General features: G+C 44.2%; 1 protein-coding gene across 5 annotated transcripts in view; it reads right to left on the reverse strand.

Annotated features, from left to right (window-relative positions):
* The window catches only part of Auts2 (activator of transcription and developmental regulator AUTS2), a 1043762-nt gene that overhangs the window by 325055 nt on the left and 694810 nt on the right, over positions 1 to 23897 (reverse strand). For all 5 annotated transcript variants that reach the window (XM_051204788.1, XM_051204790.1, XM_051204791.1 and 2 more), the window contains exon 5: positions 186 to 215. In XM_051204788.1, coding sequence (XP_051060745.1) covers positions 186 to 215 — 30 coding nt within the window. The remainder of the gene's footprint in view (positions 1 to 185; positions 216 to 23897) is intronic.

A 23897-nucleotide genomic window follows, 5' to 3' on the forward strand; every position in this document is an offset into this window, starting at 1 on the left:
ACATGAAGGGGCATGTTTCAAAGAGAAGGATGTCACAGATTTGGCACAGTGTATCTTATCATTGAAAATGTCACAGTGTGAACAATAAGACATCCTTCAGGAGGGAGTAAGTGCCAGTAGGAGTGCAACCAGGTGCACACAGGGCTTCATGTGTTGTGTTTGCAATGGAGGGGGTGGCATCTTACCTTCTCTTCCTGGTCGCTGTCACTGTCACACTAAAAATGAAGACAAGAGAATAAAGGTCAGTGTGGTGATTATGCAATTTGCTTCAGATACCCCACCATCCCCCAGGGCAGGGCAAATACAGGGAAAAGAAGAGAAGTCTCTGGGCTGGAATAAACAGCTGAATAGCAGACAATATCTGTGCCCTGGGATGCCTGGAGGCTGCACAACATTAGACCCCACCATACAAAAAACTTGGGAAGTCAAGAGGACCCCCAGCCAGGGACTAACACTGCCACAGGATAAAGGGGGCTCAAGATCCTTCCAACGCTTCTGGAACAAAATCACTTCTTCGGAAGAACACGCTGTGCCTTCAGCTTTGGAGAGTGTCTGTCTCTCTCCTGAACCTTTTCTCAGCAAAACGAAGAAGACAAAAACAAGCATTGTTCACTGAAATCCACTGCCAAGACATTGAGGGGGCGAGGCTCCACACATGTGACATTGTGACGGGCAACGCTGACTATCAACTGGACAGGATCTTGAATCACCTTTGGGCATGTCTGTAAGGAAGTCTAGATTGGATTAACCGAGGAGGGAATGTGAGTGGCACCATCCCATGGGCTGAGGGTCTGGACTAAATGAAATGGACAAAGTGAGCCAAGCGCAGTTCTGTCTGCTGCTTCCTGATTGTGGATGACTATGACTGTGGTTAAGGTAAGAACGGCCCCCAAAGGCTGGTATATCTGAGTGCTTGGTCACCAGGGAGGGGCTCTATTTAAAAGGATTAGAAGGATCAGGAGGCATGGATTTGTTGGAGGAAGTGTGTCATGGAGTTGGGTTTTGAAGCTTCAAAAGCTCATGCCAAGCCCAGTCTCTCTCTCTCTCTCTCTCTCTCTCTCTCTCTCTCTCTCCCTCTCTCTCTCTCACTCTCTGCCTACAGATCAGGATAATGAGCTCTCAGTTCTCCATGTCTGCCTGGGTGCTGTCATGATCCCCTCCATGATGATAATGGACTAAACTCTGAAATGGTAACAAACCCACAATTAAACGATTTCTTTCATAAGAAGTGCCTTGGCCACAAGTGTGTCTTCACAGCAACAGAACAGTGACTGAGATAGTGACCTACTATCTCACACCCCTACAGATATGCCTACTCCACCATGGTGAGCTATATCCTTGAACTGTGAGCTAAAATAAGCTCTTCTGTAAGTTGCTATTATCAGATATTTTGTCACAGAAGTGAGAAAAGTGGCTAATATAGAAGCCCGAGAATAAAAGGCAAAGGATCTACAGGAGATGCACCAAGAGTAATAAGTAATGTGCTAACCCTGTTGCTCAAGGGTTGGGAGAAACAAAGGAAGAAAATTGTCTCATAGTTTTCAGTTTCTTGACAGAAGCACAGGGAAACAAAGAACATACAGTCTTCTAAAAACTGAGAGAGTTTTGTTAATAAATAATGGGTTAATAAATGAGATTGGTGAGATGACTCAGTTGCTAGCATGTTAGCTGAACAATCAATCATAGGATGTGGATTTGCATTGGTTTTCAGAATCCATGTTAAAAAAAAGAAAGAAAAAAAAAAAAAAAAAGAACATGGTAGCACATATCTGTAACCCTAGTGCTGGGGAGAGGAACCAGAATGATTCCTGGAGCTTGTTGTGGAGGCAGCTTGGTTACACAGTGAGTCATAGGTCCCAGGGAAAGAATCTCAATAAAAAGTCAGACAGGGACCAAGGAAGGTCTCTCAAGGTTGACTTCTGATCTCTACACACATTCCAATACACACATGCATGCGCGCGTGCGCGCGCGCGCACACACACACACACACACACACACACACACACACGCACGCACGCACGCACGCACGCGCGGTGTTAGAGGAAACACTGAGAATGTGTGATTACATGTATGCTTTCACCCTGTAGCCCTGGAGAGGCCCTGCTGAGCTGGAATCAACCAAGATGAGACACAGGCCGAGCCTCAGGCTGCACTGTGGTTCACCCAATGTGGTGTGCAGATGTGATCACTTTTCATGGGTAATGGAGAGAAAGCACCCACTAGGAAGAGAGATGGTGGGGGCAGTTTGGCAACCAAAGCACTGTCTATGCCAGCACAGTGCCTGGTTTGGGAGAGGGTGAAACAGATGGCTCAATAGATCTGCAGTGAGAGTCAATGGGTCTTGGTAATACATGGCCAGGGAGAGCAAGCCGCAGGTGAGTCTAAGAGGGTGCCAAGGTTTTTACTATGGCCACCTGTACATGGGAGCAGATGTAGCCACCGTGGGAACAGGAAATGAAACAGAGCTGCCTCTGTGGGACAGATAGCCACAACTCTCTTCTCACAAGCCCACATCTTTTAGAGTTCAAAAAGGCAACCCCCCCCCCCAGCCCACACACATACACTTTATCCTTATGTTTTTCAGTGGCTATGAGAACCGTTTAGGTCAAATGAGAGTTGAAGTTTGCAGACGATCCTGAGGTAGGGAAGGAGGAGGAGAGGAAGAATCTTGGGCCTACAAGACGGCTCAGGGAATAAAAGAACTTGCTGCCCAAGACTCATGACCTGAGTTTAATCACCATATCCCAGGGTAGAAGGAGATAACTGACTCTAACACACACACACACACACACACACACACACACACAATAAAGATTATCTAAAAGTCTCAGTAAAAGGTAGGCCGTTCCTGCTCTTGCCTTCAAGTCTGCATAGGTGAGGATGTGACATGGGTTATCTATAGCAGTCACTGGGCAAAGTGTGGCTTAAATGGCCCCCAACCGTGCCGGAACAAGATGGAGAAGCCAAAAGAAGTCTGATGTCACTGAGGTACTGAACCAATGTTAGAATGGGCTCATGTTTTTGTGAAGAAAACTATTACTGTTCAAACTACCCTGAGTGCTACCAAGAGATGCTAATAAAATCTCCAAACAAATGGTTGCATGTGGAGACCACCGCCTCACTACTGTGAGCATTTAGGAACTTAACATTGAGTTTTGTTTGTTTGTTTTTAAGTTAAATGTTTCATGTATTGCAGGGCTGGCCAGGAATTTGTCACATGACCAAGGATGACCTTGAATTCCTGATCCTTCCACCTTTACTTCCCAAGCTCTGAGGTGACAACTGTAACATCTACTTGTCCCTCTGCCTCCTTGGTGATACAGGGATATCAGACACTGAGTGACTGACTGCAACCTCACAAGTCCAAGGGCATCGTTTTCACCCAGGCTCGCAGCAGCAATTACGGCTGCATTTACATTCTTCTGCCTGATCAATGACTGGTTTCTCAGAGAAGCTGAGTGGAGAAGGAAAGCGGGTGAGATGAAGACCCTGAAGGTCTAGAATCATGGGTGGATGGGGATGGGGGGAGGTGGCTATGCACCTGAGGGTGCAACCTCTCTACTGCTTTTTACCATTTGTGATACTAAAGTCTCAAGGCATTTTTGAGGCTGATGGAGACTGGTTGAGGAAAGGTGGGAAAGAGAGGAATCTTTTTTTTTTTTTTTTTTTAAATTTGAATTGCTGGGGGAATGTGAACCCAGCGCCTTGTGTATGATAGGAAATTCTGTACCACTGAGCTATGTCCCCAGTCCAGAGTGTGCCTTCTGTCATGCCTGCTCTTTCCCAGATGTTCACAGCTATCCATATGAGGTTATGACAGTGAAGACTAGAGCGACACGTTTCCCTCCACCCTCCAGGGTCTACACTCAGGAGAAGAATCAGAGAAAGTGGGGGAGCTCTCTCTCCCACCCCCCAGCCAAACAGCGGTAAGTCTCGGGAATGGTTATTCCTATCAAAGCTTCCCTGCTTTCAGAGAGTCCAGTTCTAATTTCAAGGTCCACTTAATTCCGTATCAAGTAATTACTGATATACCCAGAAGCACCTTGCCTCCAGAGTTAAGCATATGGTGAAGAACTGAGACCTACTGGTATCCATTATGGAAGCCACACGGATGCCAAGCTGATTACAAATGCTGGGGCTCCCCACGCGCCACACTCATGAGTGACAGGCCCCTCACAAGGCCAGCCAGAGTCTGCCAAAACACTGTCTGTGGCACCAGGGGCCCACATGGTGTGCTGAGAAAACAGTTCCATTTCTGGTATTAAATTCCCATACTGACCCAGGGACTTTGCCTTGAGCTCAGCAGGAGCTCACCATCCAATTTACAGCTCCACTCTCTGGAGCCTCCAGTGCCAGCCCCTGGCAGAGAGCGATGGCGGTCAACCCCTCCAGCTCATAAATTATGCAAAGGCAATAAATGCGTTCAGCAAACAGCGCCTGACGCTTGCCCAGCCTGGCTCCTCACACTCTGCAGAAAGAGAGCTGAAAGAGGAGAGAGACAGAGAGAGAGAGAGAGGGAGGGAGGGAGGAGATCCTCATACACTCTGCAGAAAGAGAGAGGGGAGGAGGAGGCGGCAGAAGCTGGATTCCACTCATAAAGGCAGTTTGTTGACAGCCCCAGACGGAAAGTGAGCTGGGGTCCTGAGCGGTTTTTCTGCCTCGCTGGCAGTGGTTTATAGGCATGCTTTATGAAAAAGGAGGCTGTTTTATGGAGTCAGGGTGGGGAGAAGTCATGGTCTCGAATTCACATTTAATACACTGCCCAGCTTTCACACCCCGGGTTCAACCCGCTGTGGATTTTTTTCGGGCCAGATGGTTGTTGGTCTTCAAAGGTTAAAGGAAGAAGTGTCTGTTTCCCCTGTCCCTAGACACCCACTCCAATTTATAAGAGTTCACACTGAACCACCTCCTGGTTCGGGTTTATGTTCTGGAGGAGGCAGGGAGATGGAAAAGGCATGTCAGGCACAGAAAGGGGTCCCAGCTGATTCGCCGACTTAAGCATTTTGACATCAGGGTCCTGCCTTGGTTTATTAGCAAACAGTTTGCCCACCAAATGGGAGTTTGAGGTGTCAGAATGTTCTCCATGACGGGGTTTCAAAGCCCTGAGAGAGAAGTGGAAATAGTTTCCTCCATCTTAATAGCAAGATACAGAGAGGAAGGACAAGGAAAGAATCATGGTCGTTGAGTCTTCAGGCTAAGACGAGAATGTAAACCATCATGCTTTAGGAGCCAAACCAGAGGCCTGCAGCGAAGGCCATGGGCTTTGAATGCAGACACAGGAGGAGAAGAATTTTCAGACAGAGCCTTGGCCACCCCAACATGGCTATCATTCAACTGTGACTTCCCTGTCCTTTCATAAACCGATGCCAACTGTTGTAGGTACTGAGTCCTCCTGTTTCTACTCTTTAAACCACACAAGGGCCTGGTGTGGAGGTGGATGCTTGCTTATTTATTGAGACAATGTCTCATGTAGCCCACACTGGCCTGGAATTTGCTACAGCACCAAGGATGATCCTCCTGCCTTGGCCTCCCTAGTGTTGCAATTACTGCTGTGCCATTGCACTCAATTTAAGCAGTGCTGGGAATGCAGCCCAGAGCTTCTTGCATGCTAGGCAAGTGCTCTACCAATTGGGCTACATCCACCGTCCCTACATATTTAATAAAAAAAATAAGTTTCTATAACAATTCAAAAGGAAGACAAGCAGGGCCTGGTGGTGCATGCTTTAAATCTAAGCACATGGGAGGCAGAGGCAAGGGGATCTCTTCGAGGGAGAGTTCAACCTGGTTTACACAAATTGAGTTCCAGTACAGCCAGGCTTACCTAGAGAGCCTGGTTCAAAAAACACAAAACAAAAGCAAAACAATAACATGGAAATTTTTTTTTTATTAGATTTAAGAGGTAAAGTGATGTTATAGTAACTTCTCTGTAAGGTTCTCAGTGCTAACTATGAGCCACCCTACCACTCTCAAGCAGGTTCAGTGCACACAGCTCACCAGCAGGGCTGGCTTGGAGAAGAGCTACTCTAATGCATATCTCTCTCCAGCCATGAGCCACATCCTCATACCTGTCTTTGTATTTAGCCATACCCTCTACCTGAGATTGTCCTCCAAGCTTCAACCTAAAAATCTGCCAGTCCTCTTTAAATCCGCTTCCATTCTGCCGTTGGTCTCCTAAAACACTGCAAACCTCTGGTTTCTACCCTCTCCCTGCACAACTACATTTTAGGGTTGGCCATGACAATCATCTTTCCTGCACATCGAGGTCTTGCTTGGTCATGTTTTACCTCCAGGCCTTGGTGCGCACTTGGTGTTCAGTTATATTGATAAGTCAACCAACCTCATTCTCTTTGAGAAGTAGTCTATGCTGGACAGTTCAAGTCGGCTTGACCCAAGCTAGAGCCATCAGAAAGAATGGAGCATGTACTGAGAAAATGCCTGCATAAAGTCAGGCAATAGACAAGCCTGTATGGGCATTTTCCTAATTAGTGATCAATAGGGGAGGACCCAGTCTTTTGTGGTTTTGGGTGCTATAAGAAAAGCAGGCTGAGCAAGCCATAAGAAATAAGCCAGTAAGCAGCTTCCCTCCAAGGCCTCTGCATCAGTTCCTGTCTTCAGCTTCCTGTCTTGTTTGAAGTTTTATCCTGTCTTCCTTTGATGATGGACAGAGATGTGGGAAGTATAAGTCAAATAAACCCTTTCCTCAAGTTATGTTTGCTCAAGGTGTTTCATCCAAGCAATAGTAATCCTAAGACATATTCCAATTCTGTGTCTGATGCTAGGGTAAAGTATAATTAACAAGACCAAGTGATTCCAAAGGGAAAAAAAGTATAGGGATCAGTATATGATTGCATAATACACTGGGAAGATTATTTGAACATGCTTGTCAGATTATTAACATATGTAACAAAAAAGCGGTTCTTTTTTTTTTTTTTTTTTTTTAAACAGACCATCAAGATGGCTTGGCAGGTAAAGGCACTTGCTATTAGGTCTGATGACCTGAGCTCCATCCTGGAACCCACATGATATAAGGAGAGAACCAACTCCTCCAGGTTGTTCTCTGACCTTCACCTTGACCACGAGTACAAGAGCACAGATGTACGAACATGCAAACAATTAATTAATTAAATAAATATAATAAAAATAAAAATTACTAGTAGAGCATAGAGATATGTCTCAGATGAAAATGTCTTCCAATAAAAAACAAAACAAAACCAAAAATCCCAAAACTGATGGCTTTAAGACTGTTATTACATTTCCTCAAAAGCAAGCCCTCTGGATTGTTTTTATTTGGGCAATCTCAGAGGGTGTGTTTTAAGACTCTGCCTGAGCTGGAACAAATGAAGGTCTGTGGCCTTGTTTGGCCTGTAGAAACTGGGATGGGATTCTGGGTAGCCAATGATGGAATGCATTCTTAAGCAGAAAGTGGCAATCATTGAATACATCACACACAATGACATTGAGGAGGGCACAGCTCTCCATTCTGCTCAATGGACCTTGCTGGAGCAGTTATTTTGTATCTCAGATCAATTTATCATCACCACCAAAGATGTCAGGGCTGAACGGCCACTTGCTGAACAAAGTTATTTTATTCCCTTTTCAGCCTAAAGGAAACGGGAGGAAAATGAGGGGGAACTCCCCAACTTGTAAACCACAGCATCTCACATCAAGTACAATTTAACTTGGCCAGTGACAAAACAAATCGATTCCCCCTTTGGGCCTGGTGGTTTATCTAAGACAGTAAAGACATCCCTTACCTAAAAGCAATTTCTGAAGAAGCCACCTGAAGAAAACATGACATTTATTTCCTTCTTTGAAAAAGCCAGCAAGCAGCCTTCTGACTAAACATATCCACCCCCAGCTTCACACTTGCCACTCCCTGCAAAAGCAAAAACATGCAGGCAGCCATCTTGTGCCAAAGAACCCCTTTTCCCACTGTTTACCTAGCAGTCTTATTGGCTTTGGACTTTACATGACATTTAAAGCTATTGGGGCCCTTGAAATGAAGAGCATTTTAATCCTGAAAGTGGTTTTTAGGAATTTTTTTTTTCTCAGTGTAAAATGAGGGCCCTGGTTCCTCCCTTCTGTCTCAACAATAGCTCCACAGGGGGTCAAAAATAGCTCAGATACAATGAAAGCCTGATGAAAAGATGTCTGTGTTCTGAACAGTAAGTCTAAAGAATAAAGCAACAACCGCAGGGTGAGCTCATTAGAAAATAATACACAGTTCAGCTGTTCAGGAGACAAGAGAGCATAAACTTTTACAAGCTTCTGGACTTTGATACCAATAGTCTAGCATTCCTATATAGGGAGCTCGTGGGAGCTGGCATTTTGTGTGTTGGAAATAGGTAGAGCTCAAGCAATCAATGCAATCTGAGAGATCTAGAGGTATGCGTGTGTACATGTTGTATAAATATATACATGTGTACGTGTGTGTCGTGTTTTGAGACTCTGCTCGAGCTGGCCTTGTTTGGCTTGTAGAAACTGGGATGGGATTCTGGGGAGCCAATGATGGAGACCATTTCAGCAACACCAGCTGGTCAACAAGACCCTGAGATTTGTCTCTTTGTTCAGATGCCCCCAGTACTGGGGTTACAGGTGTTCACCACCATATCTGGCTTTGTATGGGTGCTGGGAGCACACGCTCAGGTCCCCGGGATTGCAGATCAAGGGCTTTACTCATCAAACTATCTATCTCACTGGCTAGAGCAAGCACTTCTTGTTTGCTTTCCAGTCATCTCTCAGTTACATATTTTCAATTAAAATATATATATATATATATGTATGTGTGTATGTATATGTGTGTATATACATATATATATACACACATATAAAACGAAAGTGCCTACTATGCTCAGGTCCATTCTGACCACTCACTAAAAGTAAAATTATATTGGTTATTAAGAACAAATTGTCCAAACCTCAAAAGTTAAATTCCAACCTTTTTTGCCACTTTAAAATCCACGTATATTTCGTAAAGCAATCTGTAATTTCCAATTAGATCATTAAGGCTTTGTTTGGATTTAGAGAATGAAGGGTAAGATGGATATTTCACAAATCTACAGAGAGTTCAGCATTTTCTACACTCAAGAAAAGAAGCTATGTTTTGTTGGGTTTAAGCATATGTAAACTCCAAAGAGAAAATGGCCAAATGGATAGTTTAGAACCTATGATTTTTGTATTTATTTTTTTCATCACAGGGACTACTGTATCTCAAGATGGCCTCTAACTAGGTCTGTAGCTGAGGGCTGACCCTGAACTCCTGTTCCTTCTGATTCTACCTCGAGAGTTGGGCTTGTAGGCATGCATCACACACCCAGTGCAGGATACAAGATGGAACGCAGGACCTCCTGTATGCCAGACAAGTACTCTACTAACTGACATCGTTAGCCTGGGCCCTGTGATTAGTAAGTGATGTCTTTCTAGCTTATGCAACAGATTCTTTGCCTCCTTGCCATTGGCTTTCTGATTCCCAGCTATTGATAGCACTAATCCTTGTCTGTCCGGGGACCTATTACTAATGACTTTGAGGATGGTATAGAGCAAGAGTTGATTAGGAGTCCACAGTGGTATTAGTAGGGAGAGGTCTTGGTTTTCTTTCCCAGCCACATGCCACGTGAGACCCCAGCAAAGCCACCCTCTCTCTTTTTCCTTTGCCCCCAGGTTTGCCTTGACTCACCCTCGGTTCCTGAAGTCCTGTGTGAACTAATAATTTAGCCCAAATTTGCTGAGGAGTAAAAAGGAAGAGTATGTTACGGGTTAAAATAATACAAGAGTCTATTTTTTCCGCTGTGTTGTGATCCATAGAAATCACCCTGAGCCTTTTCCCTTTCTTCTCTGCCTGGGAAGCCAATTGCTTTGATTGCGGTGATATGAGCTAGCTAAAATGACTTGCCCTTGCTTGTGAGGCAAATGGAACATGCTAATAGAACTTATCGCATTACCCGATGCGAAAGTGCCATAGCTCATTACTTTAAGATAAAAGGATATCATTGCGGACGGCGAGCAGAATTGACTTTCTGAGGCCCGACTTGATGATGATTTAATCAACTGCTCTCTTTCACTTCTCATCTCGGTGCCTGTCGGTTTCACAGGTGCCGTTAAATGAGACACTCGGAGAGTGAGCGCAGGAAAAGAAATTGCTGTCATTACTTTTCAAGAAAGGAGGTATGCAAATTTTCGACAGAAAGATTGCGTTCATAATGGGCCTGGTAAAATACAAGGATCATGCTTGACAGGTGAGGGCAAGCCATTTGTATGCCCTTAAAGCACAGCAACCATCCTTATTTAGGATGTGCTCCATAAGAGAAATGAGGATGAGGACAGGAAAAAGGAGGGGGCAGAAACTCAGATGGCTGGTTTAAACCAGTCCCTGATCTAGAAACCCGGGAGGGGTGTTTAAGACTCGAGAGCGATCCACAGAGCTGATGCATAGAAACAAAGCCTTCTACCTTTTGGTGGGACCCTAAATGATAATGAGCTATTAGAAAGACCTGATTGTGGTCTATCTAAAACCACAGAGACAGAGGCCAAGTTCAAATCCTACCTCTACTCTATAAGCTATAGAAGACCCTTTAGGGAAAGCAATTGAATCTCTCAGCCTCTGGTTTATCATCTATCAAATGGAAATGTTTAGTCTCTACCTTGACACTTGGAGAGTACATAATTGCTAATTACATATAAAATTCATATGCACACACATATAATGCACATAAAACACCTAAAACAGTGTTTACATATAGGACACAGTCAATCAATGTTAGGAAATCAATTATTATCAGTTTTTTATTTTTCCTTCCTTGTATGTTTTTGATAGCCTTAAGGACTTTGACTGGCCTTGAACTCACTATGTAGCTGAGCAATCCTTGAACTTCTCTTGATTACATTATATACCACCATGACTGCTTTTCTTTTTCTTCTTATTTGTAATGTATATCTGCATGTGCACATGTGTTGAAGGTACCAAAAGTCAAGGCCTGGTGTTTTGTTCGATCACTATCAGCCTTATTCCTCTGAAAGAGTCTTTCTAACTGAACCTGGAGCTCACTGTTTTGAGCTTACTATCTGGCCAGCAAGCCTTACTGATCCTCCTGTCTTGATACTCACCCCTGTACCACACCAAACATTTAGGGTTATAGGAGCACATGGTCAGCCTAGGTTTTGTGTGTCTATGGGGAATCCTGAACTTGGGTCATCATACTTGCAATCACTTTTGTCCACTGAACTAAATCCCGATTCCCTGTCCTACCCCATTCCCTTCTTCCCCTCTGTTTTGCTTTTCTCTCTCTCTCAAATGTGTGCTGCTAATTTATCTGAACCTAGTATAGATATAACAGGATTGTTTTAGTTCATAGCCAAGAGTCCTCCCCTCAGCCAGTGAACAGAGTGTACCATGGCTGCCTTGAGAATTACCCTACAGATTGGCGCACTCCTGAGTACCGTCAACAACACCCAGCATCGATGCCCTGCTATGTGGGTCCCCCTCACTCTCTCCTCCACTCATTCTGCATTTCTCAACTGCTCTGTGGCACAAGACTCCTGTGAGGAGACTCCAACCTTGAGTAGGTAATGTCCACCCTGGCAGGGAGCCTCAGGCAGTCACTCTGTGCACTGGCCTAGGGAAGGGATGCTGCAGCTACTAACAGGTAGCCTGGCTTGATTCACCTTCAGAAAAGCACAGTGAATTTGAATAGATTAAATGACCATGGTAGTATGAACAGGAGTGTTTTTTCATCCTCTTTGACTTCAATAGGTAATTGTTCTATTTTCTCCAACACCCAAAGTAAAAGCATCTTTCTTAAAGAGCCCACAGCTCCGAGTTCTTTTTTCTCAGGGTAATGACACTGTCGAAAACCATTCTTTTCCTGCCTTCCACCAAGGCTGCGAGGGACAGAATGCAGCTCTGCTTTCATGCTAAGTGGCACCTACATGATTCAATTCTCTGCCAAATGGCTGATGTTCACATTCAGCAACAGCAGAAGGGGGTGGGATATACAACAGCAGGGCAGCAAAGAGCCCTCAGCTCGGGAGAATCTGGTTCCCAATGGCAGTGCACAGAGAGACCCGGGGAAGGAGGTTTTACCCATCTCTCTCTTTTGTTTTCCTTCCAGAATTTGGGATTGCCTTGTACAACCTGGGCAAGTGCTCTACTGCTGAGTGATGCCCCTCGGCCCCTCACTGGGGCATTCTAGGCAGGTGTTTTATCAACGAACAATACTCCTCATCTCTCACTAGCAGGCTCTAGTTTTGTTCGCTTTACTACTGAGGCACAACCTTAGCCCTCTTCACTTTTTATTTTGAGACAGGTTATAAGAAGTTTCCCAGGCTGACCTTGACCTCACTTTTTTCTCCAAGCAGGCCTTGAACTTGGGCTCCTACTGCTTCAGCTTCCTTCATATTTACCAACAGAAATGAAGACTTCCAGTGGCTAGGATGGCACTTGGACCCATTTCTATCCCCACAAGCTTGTCCAGGTTTGTAAAACACATCACTTTTCCTTTCACAAATCACAGTGCACAAAGAAACTACTTGATGGGTATCCCCCAACTGATTGCTCTGCAGAGTATGAGGGCAACTTGAAACTGGAGAGTTGTGATGACTCTTAAGCCACAAAATGCGGGAATCAGTCATATTTATACTTCACGCAAGACCATTCCTTCCTCAAGAACCTTTTACCTGAATCACAGGAAGTGCTCATTAACCCAAAGCTGATGCAAGCTCAAATTCCAATCCCTTTTCCACAGGTTCATACACGGTTGGGACAAGTTTCTAGTATATGGGGGATCCTTGTGGATATATATGGATTCAGAATTTGTGTGATAACTAAGTGCATGGGAAGACAGCCGAAAAGATACATTATGACTTTTGTTTCTCAAATCTTTGCATGAAAGATATGTCCCATCACACAAAGAAATAGAAAGACATAATAATTGCTTAAACTTTGGTGGAAATTTCTACCATTTCATCACCAGAGAGGAAGTTATAATTCTTCAAAAAATTTGTTTTGGGGAAACATTTAAAGACCTGAACCACAGCAAACCAGAAACAATAACCCAAACGAACAACAGCAGTGAGTGGCAACAACAAAAATCTTCCCAGCAACTCATGGTTTTAGCACACGGGTAAAATGCCAACAGAATAAGACCATTTAGAATCTGGTATAACATTCCTTTATGTTCTTGGTGAACATTGTATTGGGCAACTATACTTGGGCTTGAACTTCAAACAATACTCACTAATGTGTGCAAAGAGACTAAAGAAAATGCATGAATACAAGACGGTCTAAACGTGTACAGTATGCACAGGGCAGTAATGGCTTATGGATTTTGGCATTTTTTAATAGTTCAAAAAAATCTTAAATTATGTGTCTTTGAGGACACATGCCTATGAAGCCCAGAAGAGAAGGCCAGAAGAGAATGTTAGAGCTCATGGAGCTGGAGTTATAGGTAGTTGTGAATCACCTGACCTAGCTGCTGAGAACCAGACTCATATCCGCAAGAAGAATATCAACTGCTCTTAACTGCTGAGCCCTCTCTATGGGCCCAGCTTTGACATTCTTAAGGTATTTACTCAACTTAAAACTGGCAACATAAATAAACAGATGGGCAGAATGCATATAGACAGTATCAACTGAAGACAGGCATGGTGGCACATGCCTTGAATCCTGACACTTGGGAAGCAGAGGCAGGAGGATCTCTGTGAGTTCAAGGCCAGCCTGGTCTACATAGAGTGCCAGGACAATCAGGACCACATAGAGAAACCCTGTTTCACAGAAACAAAATTAATTAACTAACTACAAAAGAAAATATCAACTCTTTGGTACAAGCAGGAATCCAGTAATTTTGGAATCTGCCTGAGGTAGAATGTTATTTTAAGGTGTGTGCCTTTTTATGCTGCATTTGTTTAACTCTGTGAAGCTGTGATTCTTTGCTTGTCTAAAACATCTGATGGTCTAATAAAGAGCTGAATGGCCAATCTCGAGGCAGGACAAGACTAAGTGGGGCTGGCAGACAGATTATAAACAGAAGGAGAAACGAGGAAGAAGGGGAGGAAAGAACAAGAAGAGGAGGACTTCAGGGGCCAGCCACCCAGACAGACAGACAGACACAGGGTAAGAAGGGAAGTTAAGATTTACAGAAGAAAGATAAAGGCTCAGAGGGAAAAGGGAGATGGGCTAATTTAAGTTAAAAAAAAAAAAAAAAAAAGATCTGGCTAGCAACAAGCCAAGCTAAGTCTGGGGATTTATAAGAAATAATAAGCCTCTGTGTGTGATTTATTTTGGAGCTGTTTGGTAATTCCCCAAAGAGCCCAAAAGAGCCAAAAAGTAAAAGACAACCAACAACAAAATCTGCCGATAGATTATGATCAGACTACATGTGCCCTTTGGGGACATGTGGATATGCATGCCCTGTTTCCTCAGCTGTCAGCTTCTTGTATCTCCATCATGATGGTCAACTTCCCAGATTTTACCTGATGAATGTAATCAGTGCCCAAGTGAATTAATAAGCTATTCACAAGGGGTGGATGCCAGAGAAGCTTCTTCTTGGCAAGATCAAGAAACACGCAGTATAGGGCTGGAGAGGTGGCTCTGTCAGCAAATACTTGTGCACGAATAGAAGGACCTATGTTTGGATCCCCAGAATCCATGTGAAAAAGTGAGGTGTGGTGGCACATGCCTGTAAACCCAAGCACCAGGGAAGCTGAGACAGGAATAACCATAGGGTTTGTTATTCTGGCAATCTAGGCAAACCAGTTAAATGCCAGGTTCCGTGAGAGACCCTGTCTAAAATCACAACTGGAGATCGATAGAGGATGTCGCCCATTCCTGTATAAGTGAAAAGGTGCTCAAAAAATGGTTGGTCTACATATGCCAGAGGAAGACAGGGAAATGATTTTCAGTTGAAAGTAAACTTTGAGAAAACAACACAAACTGGAAGGGGGTTGTGGTCAGATGCAGTACTGGTGATGCCATTAGAAGACCTGGACTGTCAACTGTGTAAGAGTGAAGAAAGTTGGCTGACTATAAGCAGCAAGCAGGCAGGGAGGGTGCGTTCATTTCTCTCTGCTCAACTGCAAACGTGGTGTGATGACTGGCTGCTTAATTTCCTGCCTTGATTTCTCCTCAGTGATAAAGTATGACCTGGGAGTATAAACCCGAGGACTCCATTCCGCCCTAAACTGCTTTTGGTTAGGGTGTTTTATCACAACAAGGGAAGAAGAGAAACCAGAACAGATGCTAAGCCCCTTCTCTTAGGGAAACCAGGAAACTCAAATTCTTGCATCTTTCTGTTCATATCTGACTTACTTCCAGCGATAGCCGCAGCTGGAATGGAGCAGCGAAGAGGAAAACCGTGCTGTTGCACTGAGTATGCCTAATAGTCATGGAGCAACTTTCTGCCAAGTGAATTATTTAGAGCAGGGCAGCAAACAGCTTGGCTAAAGAAATACAAATAATGCTGGAAACAAACCTCTATGAACACTCAAAGGTGGTTCAGCAGGACCCAAAGCTCCCCGTCCTACTGGCTCCCAAAAGATATGGTTTTACTTCCCTTTATGGATGGGTTCCCACCTTTGCTTCTGGGCCTTCTTAGAGTCCATCTTATTCATAACTGGGATTTTAAAATTACACTGTACTGGACAAGAGTATTTTAGGAGAGCTTTAAAAAAAGCCTCCAATATCATAAATAAGAAGGGTAAGATTACCATAAATTGCCTGCAAGAAAATACAAATTGCTAAGATAAAAACACCCGCCAGCCTGCCAGTCTTGAGTTTCCTGTTTTGACATACTATATGCGGTAATTTGGTATCCACAATCTCTTATTAGAAAATGAATGTGCTAGTTTTCTGAATGCTGCAATTACAATAATTGAATTTAAAATGGGGATTGAGTTTCTCTATTTGGAGGAAAAGGAATAATTGTGTATTTCTGATTAAAATCAAGGGGGCTGAAAAGAGCCTGTTAGGAATTTCAGCCTCAAGTCTTCCCCGAGTGATTCCTCTGAGGCAGGCCAGAGAAGTGGTTAGCCAGAGAAAGGAAAAGAGTGGGAGGGAAATGGACAGGACCTCAGCAGCAGGCTGCATCTCTGACCTCATTTGCCTGTCTTCCTGGCCCTCAGCCACAACGCCCCTGTGACAGGCAATCACGGTGCCACTGCACTGTTACATTCTAAATGGTGGCCGTGTATGAGTTCCCCACTGTGCCAAAAATTAAGAGTTAAAACGCAGGGAAAACAAACATCTCTTTGTGTTGAAAACGCAGGTCCCTTTTTAGCCTGCCAATATTTGAGTAGTCTTTATTTTTCTTCCCCAGAACCTCTCTTCGGGGGCAATGGATGAGTAGGGGGGTACTAATGCTATTGTCTGCAGGGTTGCATTTCTTTGTTTTACTGAAAAATCACTTTAAAAGCCCCCTTGGGGTTGAGATGGTGGAAGGGAAGTGGGGCGGAGCAAGAGGGCTAGCCTGATGTTTTGATGCCTTGCTGTTTAATTTTAGGGTGTCTCCCAGTCTTCTGAAACCACCATTATCTAGATGTGAAGGGGAAATTTAGCCTCCTACTTCCTGTAAACATTCCCCATAACACTGTTTTTGCCAGAAAAATTTCAGAGTGAGAAATGCTCTCCCTTTATGTGGCTTATTATATTTTTCTTTTTTTTTTATTAGCACACTTCCTCAGTTCACATGGTAAGATTTTATTAGATTTATTTATTGCGTGAGCATGTGCCCTCGTGTGCATACAGAGATCAGATGACCACTTTTCATGAGTCAGTTCTTTCTTTCCCAGGGATCATCAGGCTAGCGGGCAAGTAGCTTTACCCGCTGAAACAACATGCCAGTCCCCAGAATGACCTGAGCTTCTGCATGACACTTGCTAGCCTGCCTCTGTCTTCTTCCCATTTTCATTCGTTCTCTACCACCCCCAATCCTCCCATTCTTCTTGTGTTTCCTATAGACATGGATGTGTGCATGTGCGCACCTCACATGTGTGTGAGTGGCAAGACAAGCATACATGTCACAGCACGAATGTGGCTAACTTCGCACAGTTGGTTCTCTCCTCCCATGGTGGATTCTGGGAACTGAAACTGAAGTTGCCAGCTCTGCACATTAGACACCTTTACCTGACAAGCCATCTCATGGGCCCCATCCTTCCTTCTGATGCCTTGTTCTTTTTATGTTATCAATAACTCTTCGGAAACCACTATTATCTAGGTGGGACTCCCTAAGCCACTCATTTGCTTTATGTATGTATGTATGTATGTATGTATGTATGTATTGTGTGTGTGTATATATGTGTGTATGTATATGTATATATATGCACGTGTTTGCACACACGTTGCACACGTTGTACAAATGTGTGTGCTTATGTATATATTATATGACACAATATATTATATATAAATATATTTAAATATTAGATATAAACACATATTTCTCTATCATGCACATGTATATATTTAAATATTAGATAGCTATAGACACACATGCATACTTTTTTTTCTAACATGTTACATAAATTGCCCAGTATGGACTATGTTTGTCTGGTTGCTTTCACTCACCACTTGCTGCTCTGACCACTAATTAAAAAGCAGCTTCCTAGCTTCAAGACATAAGGCAGCCAGGGTTTACTGCCCTCCCCCAGGACCAGGACAGATTACTAGGTCTCACTCCCTTCACAGGCTTTATTATGTACTTCAGTAATCAATACCCACTTCTATGGCAGAGGGTTTATTCTGACCCATAAATCCAGAAGGAGAGAATGATATGAAGACATCAGTATGGATGGGCTCTGCTGCTCTGTAACGCCACGAGGAGAGAACCTGAGCAACAGATTTAAATATGAGGGGCAACACACAGCTCCTGGCTGGCTGGATCGTAAAAGGCTCTGCAAAGATCTATAGCAGGATTGCTGTGACCCAACCAACCGGATGCTGAGAACGAGAAACCCAACCTTGTGCAGACATATCCAGGAAAAATTGTAGACATGGGTTTTTTGGGCAAGGTAAAAAGCCCCCTCTCAAAAATCTGAAATATTTCTTAACACAACAAAGGAAAAAGCAGAGGACAAGAGCTGATTCCTAGCTGGCAGTACAGAGCTCACCGTGGTTGAGGAACACACCCTCTATGGCTCTGGCCTCAGAGTCCCAGGAGTCCCTTAATTCTCTCCCCTGCAACTCCCTGCCCAGGGCTCTGAGATAATTATCACCATAACATCTTTTCTCCAGTGGACCTTAGAGACTCATCCTTCCTTTCAAAAGCAAAGAGGTCAGTTCAGGAAAGAGAAAATATAAATGGCTAATAAACAAACGAAGAACAGTTCCATGTCACGGGTAATCAAAGAAACACAGATGGAGAAGAGACCTGCTGCTGCTGTTTCCCTGTGAGTGCTGCAGTGTTGAGACAGAAGACTGGCAAGACTACTGGGAGGCTGTAACACACGACCGCAGGATGTCCACTTCCTACTTGGAAAACTATTTTGCAACCAGAAGAAGCATTCATCAAGAGCCTTTGGTTTTCATACAATTTATTTATTTATTTTTGGTTTTTAAGAAAAAGTCTCATTATGTACCTTGTTTGGACTGGAACTTGCTATGTAGACTGGGCTGTCCTCATTCATAGTAATCTGCCTACCTCTGCTTCCCAAGTGCGGGGATTAAAGGCATGTACCACCACACACACACAGGGCTAATTTTCATACAGTATGGTTCAAGTCTTCTCTTTCATGTACACGAACACACACACACACACACACACACAGACAAACAGAAAAGTATGTAAAATGTAAAATAGTGTTTTAGCCAGGTTTATTGGCACCTGGCTGGAATTCCAGCACTTTGGAGGCAGAGGCTAGAGGATAATATATAGTAAGGTTTGAGGCCAGTTTCATCTAAATCTAGATTTTCAGGCCACCCAGGCCTACACAACAAGACCCTTTCTCAGAAATCCAAAGAGGGCTCAGCTGGTAAAGTGCTTGCCAAACATGGATTAGGACCCGAGTTTGACACTCATCACCTATGTAAAAATGCCAGGTGTGGTGATCCCCATGCTGGGGAGACAGAGACAGGGTGATTCCTAGAGCTCCATAGTCAACCAGCAAAACTCCAGGTTCACTGAGACACTATCTCAGGAAACAGGGTGGATGGCATTCGAGGAATGACCTTCAAGTTTAACTCCTGGCTTTCACATGAAGACGCACACATGTGTACCTACATACTCATGAGCACAAGCACACACACACACACACCTCAAAAGAAAAAGTGAGAAGTTGATTTAAAATTACATGACAATGTTATAAAACAAACCAGGAACACGTTATTTCTATGGCTACTGTCAGCATATACTAAGAGTTAACAAAGTTTGTTATATAGTTTATATACATTCCAGTTTCTCCTTTATAACATGTTGCAATCTTTGAGCTAAAGGTTTTAGCATTTCTTTCTTTTTCTTTTTTTTTAAATTAAAGGTCAGGGTTAAAGTCATGAAGCACTTCCTCAAAGTTCTGTTAATAATGGGGAAAGGGGCTATCTGGCATTTTAACCTAAGTAATTCTAAGTCTCTGTAATAACACAGACTTCATGAACCTACACGTCCTAATAGGGGAACAGGTTAATGTTAACAGTGTTGTGCCCATTGACTCAGTGGGCAAAATGCTTGCAGTATAATTGTGAAGACCTGAGTTCAAATCCCTAGAACTCACCTGTTTTATTTACTTTTTGCTGCTTTATTAGACAACATATTCAAATCCAACTTGGTGGGGGTACAGGTGGTGAGATCTGGCTTATACTTCCATATTACTGTCCATAACTGAAGGAGGTTAAGGCAGGGACTCAAGCAAGCAAGAACTGAAAGCACAAACCATGGAGGAATTCTGTTCACTGGCTCACTCCCCGGTTCACACTTACACAGCTCAGACCCCCCTGCCTGGGGATGTTGCCACCCACAGTAGGATGGATACTCCCATATCAATCAACAATAAAACCAATCTCTCACAGACACGGCCATACGTCAATTTGATCTGGGAAATTACTCAGTTGAGGTTCCCTCTTCCCAGGGGACTCTATGCTATGTCAGGTTGACAATAAAATGTAACAGCTCACCAGGTAAAACTGGCCATAGTGTTGTGCACCTGTAATCCTAGAGCTACTATGGGTAGATGAGATACAGAGACAGAGCCCCTTGAAGCCCCAGAGCCAACATTCTGGAGTATGCAATGGCACACAGAAGACCCTGCATCAAACAGGTGCAAGAACCGACTCCTAAGCTGGGCCTTAACCTCTTCTATGCTGAGGCACATACGCAGCTGAGCACACTTCATTCACACATGCACCAACGAAAATGTTACAGACCATTTCACTGAAATGGAAACATGATTTATGTGTGTTGTGGTTATGCCAAAACCCCAGAAGTAAGTTTCTTTCTGTTTTGTTTTTCTTGGGTTTCTCTGTGTAACAGTCTTGGCTGTCCTGGAACTCACTCTGTAGACAGGGCTGGCCTCGAACTCACAGAGATCCACCTGCCTCTGCCTTCTGAGTGCTGGATTAAAAGCTTGTAACACCACTGCCTGGCTCCAGAAGTGAATTCAAGTTCTTTTATAAAAAATAAAAACCAAAAACCACACTGTGTGCGCGCGCGCACGAGCGTGCTTGCATACTCACGCTTACTGCATGGGTGCACAAGCGTGCTCAAATGCTCATGCACTCATGCGTGCACATGTGTCACCCAGAGTGCTCATGTGGAGATCAGAGGACAACCTGTATGAGTTATTTTTCTACTTCCACCATGTGGGTCCTGGGAATCAAATTCGGATTGTCCGGTCTTGGTAGCAAGTGTCTTTACCTGCCCCCCTCAAGTTCTCTCTTTTGGGCAGTGAAATAAGAGTGACACTATCTGCTTCTGAGGGCAATGATAAGAAAAGGAGCTGTGAAAAATGCTATTATCATTGTTCCTCCACAATGAAAGGAACAAGACATATACAATTAGACACAGCAGATTAAGATTGCCAAACACACACAGAGGAAAAAAAGACTTGAAAGAGATGGACCAAACATTAACACTGTGTGGATTCTTTTTAGTAGTGCTTGTAAATTTTCAGTAGCATTTTCGCACGTGTGTGCATGCGTGCGTGCGTGCGTGTGTGCGCATGTGTGTGTGAGTTCTGAATATTGTTCCACAGACACTTGTCTAACTTGTTTTATGAGACATGGGTATTCCACTGGCCTGATGCTCAAACTGGCTGGCCAGTGAGCCTCAAGGATCTGCCAATGTGGGCATTACAAGCACATGCTACCATGACTGGATTTCCCCCTATGGTTTCTGGGGATAAAACCCAGATCCTAATGCCTATGTGATAAACTTCACTGCATGAGCCATCGTGCCACTGTGATTTTTAAAAATCTTCTTTAATGATTAGTTTTCTACATTCAGAGGAAAAACAGATAAACACAAAATCAATGACATATAAAATGTCACCCACATCACGGGGTCCCTGGGGTGACATTGGATACTGATCTCTGGACACAGAGGGCACTGAATGTGTAGAAACAGCATCACTGCCTTCATAAATTTCCTTCATCTGTTGAGGCTATAGTGTTTCCCATTGCTCATGGGAGCACAAAGAGACCACTACAGATTTAAATTGTTTTTGTTTATGACTGTGGTTGGTTTTTTGAGACAGAGTCTCTCACACACACATGGCTTTGAATGGGCCATATAGCTAAAGTGACCTTGAACTCCTAATCCTTCTCCCTCTCCGTTCCTGAGTGCTGGGATTACAGACTTTTACCTCCATTCCTGGTTTATACTGTTCTGAGGGATTGAATGTAGGACTTCTTCAATGCCAGCCAAGTATTCTACCAACTGTGCCATATTCCCAGCCTAGATCTGAGTTCTAATGCTTAACATGGTGTTTGGGAAAGTTATATAACCTGACCAAGGCTCACTTCCTCTCATCCGACAAGTGTGGAGGAGGACATGTAGCTTCTATGTCCGTATGTATTTTAGTGTGAAAATGCACGCATTTAATTAAGTCCTTTGACCTAGGGCGTGACCACAGTAAATGTCCAATACACATATTCATCCTGCTATTAATGAATCCCATCTCTTTGTTCTATGTGGCATTGTCTATCTTGTTCTATGTGGCCATCAGGATGAGTCTACAGAATATAAATGTCCCCTGCAGTTCTCCAGTGCAATCCAAGCTCGGGATGGTCCAGTGGTCTCTGCCATCAGGAAGTACCTTGGAAGGAGAGTGGCAGCCTGACAGGCACAGGGAGAACCCAGAGGCTTCTCCTAGGAGCAGGGCCATATGAGCCTCTGGGCTCTGCAGCATGCCCAACATGCCTTTCAAGATGGGAGAGGAGCAGATGGTCTTGATGAGCGGCCCCAGGGTTCTGGTTCTGCCACGGGACTAATGGAATTGAAAAGGGAAACCTCTAACCTGCCAGCCCACCCTAGGCGGAATGGGCACCTGCTTCCCAGATCAGAGAAAAAAAAAAAATGTAGAAAGCAGCTCTGGGTGCAGGGCTCCTGTTTGGAGCAACGTCTATTTCCAAACCTTCTGAACTACACTCTACCGTGCTTTGGAAAAGAAACATGCAAATAACAGTTTGCAAGCTGCCAAAAGTGTGGGTTTCACAGTGCACATTGCAGAGCTGATGCCTGTCATGGCAAGACGGGGAGAGAGAGTGCGAGAGAGAGAGCTCCATCTCTCTCTTCCCCCTTCTAGATCTTAAAGGGTTACGCCTGGAAATTGCCTAGCTGTGCTTCTGGGACAGCATGAAGGATGACTGCCATTGCCACGGTCAGCTATGACAGCACCAATTTGACGTGCCGCCATCAAGGGCCTTCTAAGAGCTGAGCGCCCTGATGGTTTTGTGATGCGAATCGTCACATTGCAAAATGGTTTTCCTCTCCCGCTGCCTCTGCCTCCATCTGCTGCTAGGCTAAAGGCACAGCCGGCTGCCTGCCTGTCACAGCATGTATTAAAATTAGCTGGGGAGGAGGCACTCAGTTGTGCTAATTACATTTTAATCATTGGAAATGTGTTGGCAAATCAAGCCTTGATTGCCATCTCAGAGTCTGTCTCCTCCAGCAGAGTGGAGGGGCCGTCTGCATTTGGCGGGGCCTGCTGAGCTTCTCCTTTCACAGAAGATAGACTGGGGGCCCTGCTGGCCCACCACTGAGACTGCTTTTGGCACATTATTAAAAAGCCACAAGGCTTGTTTCAAATCATCCCTGTGTGAGACCCGCTCATTCTCACTTCCCCAGCATCCGGCAACTTGGTACTTTTAACTCTCTCGCTTTAGTGGGTTGATGGATCTCGAAGGCTCAAAGAGACCATGTGTGTCAGAGGTGGGGATAGAGGGCTCTGAGAGGCTGCCATTATGTTCTCCCAGAATGGGGGGAGTGGGCAAGGGCAAGGAGGAGCCTGATGACAGAAAGCCTGTCCCTAGGGAGTGGGATGTGACCTTGTTTGGCTTCCACTGACAGTGACCACGAGCCTATGGGAAGAATAAAGTGCCTCAAATGAGCAAGACCCATGAGAAGGAGCCCACCAGAGCACAGTGGATGTTCGTGGTCATAGAAATGGGGCCGAGTGCATAATCACTCTGTTAGCCCTGGTTCATGAGTGTTTCCTGGAGGCGTATTTGTTGTACACGGGACAAAGGCAATGGAACACAATTTTGAAGCCAGTGAATTTCCAAAGTTGAACATATAGGTACAGTTATGCTATGAAGGCATTGGGTCTAGGGTTTAATTATACATAACCAGGTTGAAAATAATTATATAATCACAGACAGCTTCTTTTTGCTCCTATACCACTGATTACCTAATGCTCATGTGTTAAAAAACAAAAACAGAATCTTATGTATCGTGGGCAGGCTTCCAATCTGCTATGTTAGCTGA

The sequence above is a fragment of the Phodopus roborovskii genome, unplaced genomic scaffold (assembly GCF_943737965.1).
Source record: "Phodopus roborovskii unplaced genomic scaffold, PHOROB, whole genome shotgun sequence".
Lineage (NCBI taxonomy): Eukaryota > Metazoa > Chordata > Mammalia > Rodentia > Cricetidae > Phodopus > Phodopus roborovskii.